General features: G+C 34.3%; 2 protein-coding genes across 2 annotated transcripts; one reads left to right on the top strand and one right to left on the bottom strand.

Moving 5' to 3' along the window:
- Positions 1 to 1,993: 1,993 nt before the first annotated feature.
- LOC133196678 (uncharacterized) lies at positions 1,994 to 5,787 on the top strand. The gene is made up of 8 exons (XM_061332537.1): positions 1,994 to 2,061; positions 2,952 to 3,108; positions 3,505 to 4,112; positions 4,333 to 4,408; positions 4,615 to 4,669; positions 4,795 to 4,907; positions 4,992 to 5,073; positions 5,163 to 5,787. Exons 2-8 carry the CDS (start codon positions 2,961 to 2,963, stop codon positions 5,245 to 5,247), a joined length of 1,167 nt encoding a protein of 388 aa, XP_061188521.1. The 5' UTR covers positions 1,994 to 2,061; positions 2,952 to 2,960; the 3' UTR covers positions 5,248 to 5,787.
- Positions 5,788 to 6,950: 1,163 nt separating this feature from the next.
- On the bottom strand, positions 6,951 to 10,122 carry LOC133196081 (uncharacterized). Its single transcript, XM_061332023.1, has 2 exons — positions 10,103 to 10,122; positions 6,951 to 8,826 (listed from the first exon to the last, which is right to left on the bottom strand). The coding sequence occupies exons 1-2, from the start codon at positions 10,120 to 10,122 to the stop codon at positions 6,951 to 6,953; spliced, it is 1,896 nt and encodes a 631-aa protein (XP_061188007.1).
- Positions 10,123 to 12,460: the final 2,338 nt, after the last annotated feature.

Below are 12,460 nucleotides of genomic sequence, written 5' to 3'. Positions count from 1 at the left end.
TTACATAGAATTACTCTTAATTACGTCAGTATAACAAACAGCAAAATCTGTCAGACATTCATTTCAACGCCCTTTGGCAGAAACAACAAATTAAGTCATCTAAATATGTGGATGGGTACAAAACCCGGACTACTTGTTACAGGTTTATTGGCAAGACACCAGTTACACACTGCTATCTATCAATCAACCGACCGTTTTTCCACGAGGTCCGAAGGTTCAAATCATTTTATTGGGTAACCATGGTGTTTGAATGCACTCTCTTGAATCTGCGGGTAAAAATGCAAAATATGAACATTTCTTATGACTGCATCATCAACGAATTCTTAAAAATTATGTGTTAAAAAGGATTTAAACCCAATCCATTCAACTAGACTGTATTAATTGAATATAGTATAAAACTTGTATTAGCTGGCCAATAAGCCCGTCCCATTATGATGCACTTAACATAAAAAGGTAATTGGCATATTGTAGAAAGTGCGTGATTTGCTTGTGGTTCGGTTGAAAATATGGAACAGCAGTGACTGTTCTATATAACACTCCATAAATAGGCAAAACAAAGGGATGATATTAATCTAATTATCCATTAAAAAAACTTTAGTCGTGTTAGGGCAAAGAGTTCGTCCTGGTTAGATCAAAGACACAGTACCGAAGGCTTCCAGGTATACACAATCTAAATCAATCCTTACATCACTCTAGATCAAGATCAGAGGAAGCATCTCACGAAAATAGGATATCTGTTGTAATAATCTGATATAGTAACTAAAGCTATGTTTGATGACGTCAATATTTAAAATCCAGATAAACTATATAAAGAACAGAGCTCCGGGTATCTTCATACTTACAAAATCAAGATTGTGCAAAAAGAAATACAGAACTATTCCAGAAATGATTGGAAAGACTACAGCTGGGCTTACCAACGATGGGGCAGCAATTCCCCAGATTGTCATCGACGCATGTGAAGACGAAAAAATCATTAGACGGACACGACACAGTCTAAAGCATAGAAGCAAAAGCTATGATGCCATCAAGCTTCCTACAACTACTAGCACGATAGAACCTCCGGACGGTGCCCGTCTCAGACCTCATTCAGCAGGTGACCTGGAGTTTTCCTCCAGACAGTCCACAAATGTTGGAACAGTGCCAAGACGAAGCTGTTCGTTTTCCTCAATTAGTTCCAAGGATGGGGTGTGTTCATGTTCGTGTCAAGACTCTACTTCTAATGTAAATATGGTCGATGGAATGAATGGACAAAATATGGTGTCTTTTTATAAACTGTGGAAAAGGAAGCCTGAAAACGACATTGCATCAAAAAGCAAACTTGAACTACCATCTTCAATGAGGAGAAGTGAAAAATATAGACATTGTGGGTGCTTCACCAGAGAACATGCACGAAAGCTGGCAAAGTCTCCCTGCCGATGTCATTAACATTAAATCCATTGAGCATGGGCGAGGAGGACTTCATATTGTTCATTCTATTGTCGTAATACTTCCGTCAATTTTACAAATGCTGTTGATCGGCAAATTGTCTTGTATTCAATTTTTTAACACACTTTTATTATTAAAAACATGAAATCATCAACTTTTTTTTTTTTTTTTTTAATTTGAAGTAGAATTAACATTAAGTTTGCGTGAGCTTCTGGTGAGGCTCTTGTCAATAAGGTGGTCTTAAAGGGAGTCAGTTCAAATTATCCCACCTATGTAGATGCAAATCTTATAAAATTTACTGGTATGTGTGCAAAAATTTTGTATATTTTTTTTTACACAGAAAATGCGGCAGAGTATTTCAGCGCCAATGAAAAAACACACGACTTCATACATGAGTCATTTCTAGTCTATATCAGTAAAAAAAATGCATGCATAATTGTAGACTGGCGACCCCAAGTTCAAATGTAAATATTGATTTGCCAGTCTATTTACATTTTACTTTCGGTTTGATTTCAATCTGTTTCGTCATGTTTGGAAAGCTCCAGAAGAATAAGTATTGAAGTAATATTTATAAATAAAGCTGTGTTTTTCAACATTCTCTTTGAACAGATCGAAAGACGAGCAGCTGTACTTCAGGTACGTTTAATGTGTCTCTTACATTTGGTGACAATAGAGCTACCTTTCCGCTATACTGTGAAAACATTGATCTTTAGAAGACAGACGAAGCGTCAGTATTACTTGGTTAATAAACTTTTGGAATTTATTCATCAAATAGTAAACGGTAAGAACCAGTATCCAATACATGTCGTGCACATGATTTGACAGGCGTTGATCTGCCAAATGAATGATAAAGACGAAGATGTATATAGGTACAGTGGATATTTTGATCCTTAACTTCTTAAATCTGTGTAAATTATGGGTTATTTATTTTTTATTCCCCTTTCTTCTTGCGCATATTGTTATTTGCATGATATTTTTGAGATATATTTTAATTTTCTTACCAATTTAACAACATTTCAATTTTTAAAACTATAAAAATATATAATACATTCGTCTATTAATCGTAGCTCTTTTTACTGTGATAAATAACATGGCTGTACACCTATTAGAGCAGATGTACTCGAAAGGAATTATTAGATATTAGAACTTTAATTAAGCACATACTATGCAACTGTTCGCTGCAGTTCAAACACCGACCATGGGCCCAAGCTTATTACACTGAATTTTTGAATTAACTTAATTTGGTAGTAATGTAGACTGTTAATATATAAATATATGAATAGAAAGTATAAGTTTAAATATTTTTTTGATTTATTAGTATTTTATTGGCGAAAGTGAGTACCATACCTGAGGAGTTCCACACCTTTAATTCTTTATATACCCCCAATTTTGTCAGTTGCATGGATTACAACGATCTAAAGGTCTGGTTTTATTCAATGCATGTATAACAGAGTTATTTAACTTGCCAGATCTGTGCACTGTGAGGATATTAGTACCGTTAAGATAGTTATAACTTATTTCGACAGTTTAAAGATATGGCTGATAGAAACTCTGAGGAATGCCTTTTTCATGGGGACCGCGTTCAGTTCCACGCTTTAACGAGAGGTCTGAAGGAAAACCGAGTAATTCCGAAAACGTACCTTACAAGGCTGGCATCTGCTGTCTGTTCATGCAGGAGACACAGTATGTACTTTAAACATATATATATATATATATATCTATATCTATATCTATCTATCTATCTATCTATCTATCTATCTATCTATCTATCTATCTATCTATCTATATATATATATATATATATATATATATATATATATATATATATATATATATATATATATATATATCGTATATAGGAAAATATTAAGTAAAACAATGTTTTCATTTCCTATTTCATGTAGAAGTTAAGTCATACAAGCATGTTTTAAAAGTTTGCAGAAAAGATATCATCCGTAGACTGAAGTTAATACTTTTCATCTTCTCTCAAACATTGTACTTTTGCAGTTTACTAGTATATGAAGGGTACAGGTAACAGGTGTACCATGTACAATGTAGGTTTCTATTTATTGCCTGCAGAAACCAACACTTCTCAGTTGATGACGATGGATGACTTACGTCACGTGATGGAGCATCTTGAAGAGGTAGAATTACCAAAAATGACTCTTGCTCTCAGAAATTGTCTTCGTGGTATTATCAAAGAGACTCATTCTCTAGAGCAGTATGGAAAGACAAAATTATTGTACATCGTCTACAACGCACTGGTTAACAGCTCCTTTGATGAACTGACGTATAACTCCATTAACTCGCGACCAAAACCGATGCCAACTACCACCGATGTTCAAAAACAGAGAATGACGAAAGAGCAATTTGTGTGTATGAAGAATAAAAGATTAAGTAGAAAAGAACTTGTGAGGCAGATCAATCTTCCAATGTTTGGGAGAAATATAAAGAAATTTACAGAATCCGCCGAATATAAATGTGTGAAGCAAGATTATGACAATGTTAAATTATTCGTTTGGTTTTGTGATAAAGAAAATACTGATTTCATTAACTCTAACCAGAAAAAGACTGCAGTGAAATTATATATGAAGGACTTGAGAGAATTTGAGGCTGTGAAGTACAAACTAGTTCAGATTGCAGAAAAAATCCAGACATTACAAGATACACAAAGGGAAGCCAGAAAGGTTAGGAATAACTAGAGAATAATCCATATTGTTATTTTTGCATATTGTTAAAAACTTTAAAATTTTCATGCTGTCTGCATTCCTCTTATTAAACATCTCTATATACATGTATAGGCTTCTTTAATAGAAAAAATGTGGACGTAAAACAGCATTTATCAGGTTAACACCCTCGAGAGCTGAAGGACAAGTGTCTTACGGTATTTGTTGTTTTTTTTAACAGTCTGCTCGCCGTGCGTATAGGTATTACCATGATCCGACTGATTTCGAACCAGATTTCAGGTCCATCACTGACATTGGTAATTTTTTTATTGAAGTTCTTTTGTCATGAAATACTAGTAAACATTGTAATTGGTATACGTCATACTTTCATGAAAAAGAAAAGTTTCTTTAATTGCAATAACACTTTTTTATATATAAGTTGAAGCCATATACGAAATTCAAAATTGACTGAATACGAGTATTTCATGTGCATCATTAAATTAAAACTTGTTTGTTGTTGTAGCTCTCCAAGTTAAGGAATCTTCAGAATCGGAATACAAGAAGAAGACAATTAAAAAGTTAATATTAACACGCAATCATATATAACACTTGTGCAAGCCTTTAAAATTTTATTTGTGTACTACGCCATATTCTGTATGAGCCTGTTTTTATGCAATATATTTATTTCTTGAAATTTTCACAGAAAGGCCAAGAAATCATCCATCTTGACTGGTGGTCACTGCATGAATTGTTTGGCTCCTTTTGTTGACATACATACGAGCGACAGGGAGTGTAGGCATCATCCTGGATACATAAGTAAGTAGGTGGGAAGTAGAGCACCTTGCTGTACACCTTTCTATGTTCTAAACACACAAACGGAACATTTCTGTGTCTTTGTAGTGAACCCTAAACTGGTATGGTCGTGCTGTAGGCGAAGGTGTGGCGAACAAAAAGCTGACCACACAATGCACAAAAGGACTGGGTAAGAGGATCGGTATAGTAAACAAATATATCATTATGGTATTATTTTTTTTTTTTGTTAATTAGCGATTTTTTTAAATGACTTAACAGGTGCAGCACAACACAGCACAACTGGAGGCCCCATAAGAAACACCAAGCTAAAGTTGTCAAAGATCTGTTTGATGAGAGTGACTGATTATATGGAAAGAAAAAAACAAACACAGAAAAAACATTAATGTTTTAAGTTGTATTTTGATTTTAATATATTAGGCGAAACCTCTAGCGCTTGTTTTTTTAATCGTATTTTAGTTTTTGTTTTACAATACAATGCACTAGTTGAAAACTTCCGTTTTTTAAAAATTGTTTCAAAAGTATGATAAATAAGAACGACGCGTTTTTGGTGTGGATTACAGTGTTTTTCAAGTGTTCTTTGTGCTGACGGAAGTTATCGGTTATGTTCAATATGTATATTTAAAAAAATGTTTTAAATTTGCTCTAAATGACTTATTAGCCAGCTGCAGCTAGGTATCCTATTGCTAATTTATTGGATTGTTTAGCTAAAAGAGCATTCTACTACTTAAAGTTCTCCAGTTTCCTCCCACAGAAATGACCCCTCGCTCCAACTTCCGTGCGATAAAGGACCCCATTAGAAATAAGCTTTCGATTTTTCATGGACTCTCCTTTGTATCATGTATATATTTAATATTATATGTCAAATAAACTTTTTTTAATTTTATTTTTATTTATTTATTCATTTTTTTTTTAGGAACACAAAAGATTACATGTTTTAAGGATGGCGTCATGTCACGTGTAGGTCATATTTTCTAAATCTCCAAGATCTGATGTTCACGCAACACCAAGTACTTATGAAACATGAAAATGAAAAAAAAAAGCCTATGACATTGGTCTTGATTTTTGGTTAAGATCACCATATTACTCCTTTTGGCGCTAAAGATGTGTTTTTTTTTTTGTTTTTGCCTAGTACACATTTATCGCCCAAATCTTCTTCAATGAACATAAACTCATACTACTTGGAAAAAAAATCGAACACATTTTTTTCAGATAACTGATGCCTACACAGTGAAAATATGTTAATATTGAATTACATGTCATGTATATTCATACCGATTTTTTCTTTGTTTTTTTTCTTTTCTTCAATTTTTGCAAATGAAATTATTACAAATGCCTCACAGTTCTAAATATTTTAGATAGTAATACCGGGTATTTTGACATTGAAGTAGAAAAGGATAATTGGAGATTTAATAAAGTTATGACAACATATAAATAAGTAGATGTAGATGGATTGGACATTTAAAACGACCGACAGCCGAGGGTAAATTAATAGTACATACCTATTTGTGAGCATACAATCGTTCCCGTTACCCAAAGCCCCTCCCCCGGACTTTTGATTCACATTGTGAGGCAATCCTTTGGATAAATTCATTTAAGCCCTTGTTTTCTATTTTTCGACAGTTCAAGAAAAGCAAACTTTTCAGTTTTCGGTGAAAAGAAGACAAAACACCGAGCATGTATTTGTTTGTACATTGTTAATTATTATTGAATATATATTTTTTCTTTTTAACGTGGTTTGTTGCGGATAACTTCATACACATGCAATATTTTCCTGAATGCAAAATACAAGTAAACAAATACAATTATGCAGACCTCTTCAAATACGTACATTTTTCATTTCTGGTTATATCAGTATTCTGTAAAATCAAGCATTTTGCTTATACATTATAAATATAGAATGGTATTTTCCAAATAGAATTGCCTACATGCATGTCTTTTTTATGTTCTGGAAAAAGTTTTATTTGAGTAAATGTTGAAAGATAGTGTTTTTATCTATAAATTTTACTCAGAACTGTTAACATCCGATTTCATCTTTCTTGTAAATTGTTAATGTTCACCACCATATTGATGACCGAGACTTCCTATTCCAGTGGCATGTGCAATTTCATCAGATTCCAATCCAGGCAATTGTAGCTGTGAGTTGGATCCAAGTGTTCCTATTCCAGTTACATGAACATACGGGTTTGTGTTCACTTGATTCATGCTGAATGAACTAGCACTGTCTACAGGTCCTTTCTGAGGACCTCTTGATTGGGATCCCTCTCCCAACGATCCTATTCCGAAAACTTTTTGCATTTGTCCAACATGCTCATCACCCAGTCCTCCGATTCCAGAAGCATGGATTGCCTGTGTCGCACCTATTTGTTCTTTTGATACTACATGGTAACCGTTGAGGAGCGATCCTTCTTTTGCTGGTTGAGCTGATTCTTCATTAAAATTGGAGGGAAGTTTTGGCGTTTTCTGAACAGACATTAAGGCAGATAAAGAACTTGGGACGGGAGAGCCGTTTCTAATGGACGACGACAACTTTGCTATCAAATAGTTTGCAAGTTTTTCATTTGATATTGTTTTGATTACGATATATTTGCCTGGTTCGTCTGTTGATTGAACAAGTACATGTTCTCCGTTACTGTTCAATACAATATGGTACTTTGGTTGATTTGAAGATTGTATAGCACTTCCTGTGTTTTGTCCTCTGTTTTGAGTTACTGTTCCACCATTCTGTGATCCTGAATTTCCCCCATTCTGGTTCGCAGATCCCCCGTTATATGTCTCTGTTCCTATATTCTGAGCCGTTCCCCCATTATGTGTTCCTACTCCACCATTCTGACTTACAGTACCCCCGTTCTGTGTCTCTGTTCCTATATTTTGGTTTGTCGATCCCCCATTTTGTTTTTCTGTTCCACTGTTTTGTGTCGCGGTTACTCCGGCCTGTATTCCGCCATTCGGTATTTTTGAACTTGTACTTTGGCTCACACTTCCTCCATTTTGAATCAAGGATCCAGTTCCGGTCAAGGTTGTTCCGGTATTTTGTGTTGATGCTCCACTATGCAGTGTTTCCCCATTTTGCGCTCCAGCTAAAGCAGTACCACCATCTTTTATTTCATTCATGGTTGTTCCATCAGTTTGTTTACCAACTGTTCCTCCGTCTTGATTCATTTTCCCACCATTGTGCGTCATGCCATTATTCCCTATTTCTAAATTTTGTAAAGGATGTGCAGTTCCTTGTCCAATCGATGCCATTGGATTATGATGTGGGAGAATTGTTTCAGACATAACAGCCTCGGGATTGTATCCCAAGTTTTGAAAGAGCTCGTGGTTCAAGTGATTTGGATTGAAGCCATGTTCCGTGTCAGTTGTACCTGACATTGGATTTGCGACTGGCTTAGGCATATGCATTGAGCTTATAGGTAAAGAGAAAGTTGAAGGTGTGCCCACTCCAAGCCCAAAATTGTGTTTTTCAGTGCTAGGTACTAAATTACTGATTAATGTGTTTGCACCTAAGTTGTTGTTCGAATGAGATTCATCGGGCATTCCCTGGTTGAGCTCCTCCTTTGTTGTATGGATGCTTCCAAGCGATCCAACATCTGTCGACTCTGACACATACTTATGTATATTCTTATTAGGATTGTAACTGGAAGCAAACTTCCATATTTCTGATTGGTGTCCAGCAAACATGCTCTGACCATTCGGGTCGAACCCATTCAATTCAGCATTGATGTTTCCAGTCTGAAGCATACCCCCAAGCGGGGGAGTTTTCTGGAAATAAGCTTTCGCTGCCTCTTTAACATCTATTGGGTTGTAGGAACCGAACACATTTTGATCTGTTCTCATTTGCATAAACTGCTGCATTAGTTTGTTAGGGTCAAACGGATGTCCACCATCTTGACCTTGTGATAATGCGACTGAAATATAAATCACACTTGATAATTAATGTAGAAAATGTGGATGCACAAATTATTTCGTCATACAATCGCAGCCTGTATCGGGAAAACAAGGACTTCTTATGAAAAGATTACAAGTAATCGTTTTTATTTGTCCATATACTATGAAGTCTTTGGGGGGGGGGGGGTCGTTGCTTTTGTAGTATGAAGAGACCAATGAACTGAAGTCCACCACGCAATGTTTAAATTTCAGACTACAATAATATCATGTTTCTTTTTCAAATACAAAATTCAATCCCCAATATGTTTTCTTTAACTACAAAAATTTGACCTCACGAAAATAATTGATTTTACAGTATTTTACGGCCTTTCCCAAAAATAGACACAAAACCGTTATATGAAAGATGACCACTTAGATGTTATCGCAGGTGACGCAATCATTTCTTTAAACACTTTGTAATTATGCTTTCATTTTTAATAAATGAAAAATTTAATGACATATTGAACCTGTTAGAACCTACTGTTAAATTCTTTTAAAACGCAAACTTTCATCAAGTACTTTGGTTTATTGGCTCTTTGTAATTGTGGACTCAACATATAACTATTTGAAAAAAAAAGTATACTTATACCTTTCAAAGAATTTCCAACAAACAAACAAACACACAACATATAATAATATACAGGGATCATGATCTTTTCCTTCCAGCTCGGATTGTTTGACAATGACGACTCGAGGGCAGCTGTGAATTTATCTTATGATATCATTTTCATGACAAAAATTCCAGATAGCAGTGCGCCATTGCGACATCCAGATACCAACGGTAGAGATAGGTTGTACAAATCCGGAAGCGATTCAAAATACAGGCACATTCCCAAAAGGAGTGGTCTAAGGGTGTTCGTGATGTTTCGAAACATAGATGGGGAGCCTCACACATAACAGATAATCGAAAAGATCATCTGTTCGTATGATCAGGACTATTTCTTCAACTCATTTAAGATACAACTTCATACAATATAATATTCAAATACAAACACATGATGAAAATTTTGTTTTATATTCATTTTAAAAATTATACTAATCAGGATTTTTGACTTGTCTTTTCTCGGTTTATGCCCTTGAGATCAGAAGATCATTGACGAAATTTAATATTTATTGCACATTTATTTTGGTCAAAGGAAATACATTGCATTTTGACAATTCCACTTGTGACTTTACTTTTGTTTGGGCTTTCATTATTTCTTTTTTAGGAATGCATTTTCAAAGTTATGTCGGTCAATATCCTCGTACCTCTTCATTCATTAAAAGTAACAGACCTTCGCCCCTTCGGCTCCATTACTTTTTAAGGAATGGAGAGGTACCCGGACATTAACCTATACTGAGTGACTGTGCTGAGTAAACGTTTTCCAAGATTTTTTTTTTACGATTTAGATATTTAGATAAGGTGCCATGCAGGAAATCGTCTAAACTGGCCCGATTTATATACGAAAAATGGAATTAGATTTCGCTACCTTCAACCGGGGCTGCTTTTCAGGTCGATTTTCATACTCAAAGCGCAATAAATTTCAAACTCAACACCTACGATCGCATAGTACTTCACTCACCAATATCGTTTTGATTTGTTTTATATACGACATTCAGTAAGCATTTATCAATTCAAGGGTTTGAATTGATTTCGAGCTTTCAAAAAATCTTAATTGACAGCACTTTCGTAACGTTGTAAGCTTTTGTTATCAAATGTTTGGCAATATTTCTTGAAAGCAATTTAAGTGACTGGCTATGACATTGTGAGATCTGTAAGGTTGCGCATTTGAAATTTTTGGCAAATATGGAATTCTGCCTCTCGTTGGAGACGAGGAAATTTCCAGTTTTCATACTGGTGCTGATTCTGAAACTGCAGGAGAAGTGTTTTGAAAGAATTTCTCCAAAAAGAAATCTAATTTCAGTAACTATGTTTTGAAAGAATTTCACAAAAAATTCTAAATTTAGTAACTGGGACAGCGCCATTCGTCGTTATCAAAAGCCCGTAATACAAATTATGTATCTTCTTGAAGTCTCCTGGACTGCCTCAAAGATAGTAATAGATAACCTATACACTGTAAAAACTGAGTTTAGAAAATAAACACTTCCATTACGTGTTTAGACCTAAACATGTTTAATATTATGTTTAAAAACTAAACACTTACGTCTAAACATGTGTTATATCTAAGCGCGTTTAGCTATAAAACGTGTTTAGATATAAGTGTTTAGAAATTGAACACTTTCTTTGAAATACAGAGTTATCTTCCCGGAAATGACGCGTATTTATTTGAGCGTTAATTAGAGCGGTTATGGAAACAAAGAAAATCCCAATGTAAGCTAAAGATGTATCAAAGGATGTGAATGATAACCAAAGTGATAAACCATGAAGAGATTGTGAAGTACATTTGAAAGGCATCTTATTACTTCTATAAAAGGTCTGTTTACTATTTTTATTTTACATGAATTGACCACAATGAGCAACGTAAATAAACATGCAGTTACACATGAATGTAGATCAAGATTTCCTTCGGTTATTTTGCATTCATGAAAGCTAGAAAAGAGTATCTATACCGAATTTCATTAAAAACATCTAGATCAGTATTAGTACTATATATATAGTAGTTAAATGAGTTTCACTAAAAGTTGCACAATAATGTCTATCAAACAAATGTAAAATTTCAGTGAGGAGCATACTCTTATTATAATTTTAATTTCTTTCTTACAGGATATGGTCCAGATCGAACTTAAAAGCAAAAACACATGTATCAGAATAACTGGTGTCATCTTCAAGTTCAAGTGCATTTGTTGTTACAATTCAGCATTTCTCACATTCTAGAGGAAACCGGAATTTAAAAAGTCTACTGTTCGGTAGTTTTGAATACCATTCTTGTACATTGGAAATGGATTAATCCCTGATTCCTGACAGTCATGGATGGATACAAATCATACACTGTTTGTGTTGCTAGTGAAGGACTTGCTCAACATAATAAATTTGATGAACCTTTTCTTACTGATGTGAGGAGAAACTGCTTGCTGAGCTGATTAATATTGAAATTAACTATAATAAATGATTATGTTTAAGCATACATGTATATTTAATTTAATTTTTTTTTTTATAATAAATCTATTTTTAAATGTTCAGTGATGTTATTGTTAGTTGTTCCTTTCTTGTGACATGGGTACCTCTGAAGTTAAAAATTTTGTTATCTATATGTACATACCAGTGCATTAATATACTGTATTTCTAGAAACTTATCAAATACATTCAGTTTTCTTGGAATTGTTTATCATGTAAACAACTAGAACCAATGTTGTAGAACTAAACATGTTCAGCAACTTAACACCTGAAGTTTAAATGTGTTTAGAAATGAGACGTGCTTAGAGCTAAACGCGTAAAAAAAGTGAAACAAATTATGTGTTTAGCTAAAAGTGTTTAGGGAGTAAACATGTTTAGCTACTAAACACATGAAGTCTACGTGTTTAGAAATGAGACATGTTTAGAACTAAACGTGTAAAAAAAGTGAAACAAATTATGTGTTTAGTTTTGTGTTTATGATCTAAACACTGTTTTTACAGTGTAGCTGCTAGACTAGATATCAAAACCGACTGAATGCACTGTATGAAATGATACTGGTTTCTCTGTAAAACTACGT

This window comes from Saccostrea echinata, unplaced genomic scaffold, assembly GCF_033153115.1.
Source record: "Saccostrea echinata isolate AGI-Se365-2 ecotype Australia unplaced genomic scaffold, CSIRO_AGI_Sech_v1 ptg000030l, whole genome shotgun sequence".
Lineage (NCBI taxonomy): Eukaryota > Metazoa > Mollusca > Bivalvia > Ostreida > Ostreidae > Saccostrea > Saccostrea echinata.
This window is presented reverse-complemented; position numbering and strand designations above follow the sequence as displayed.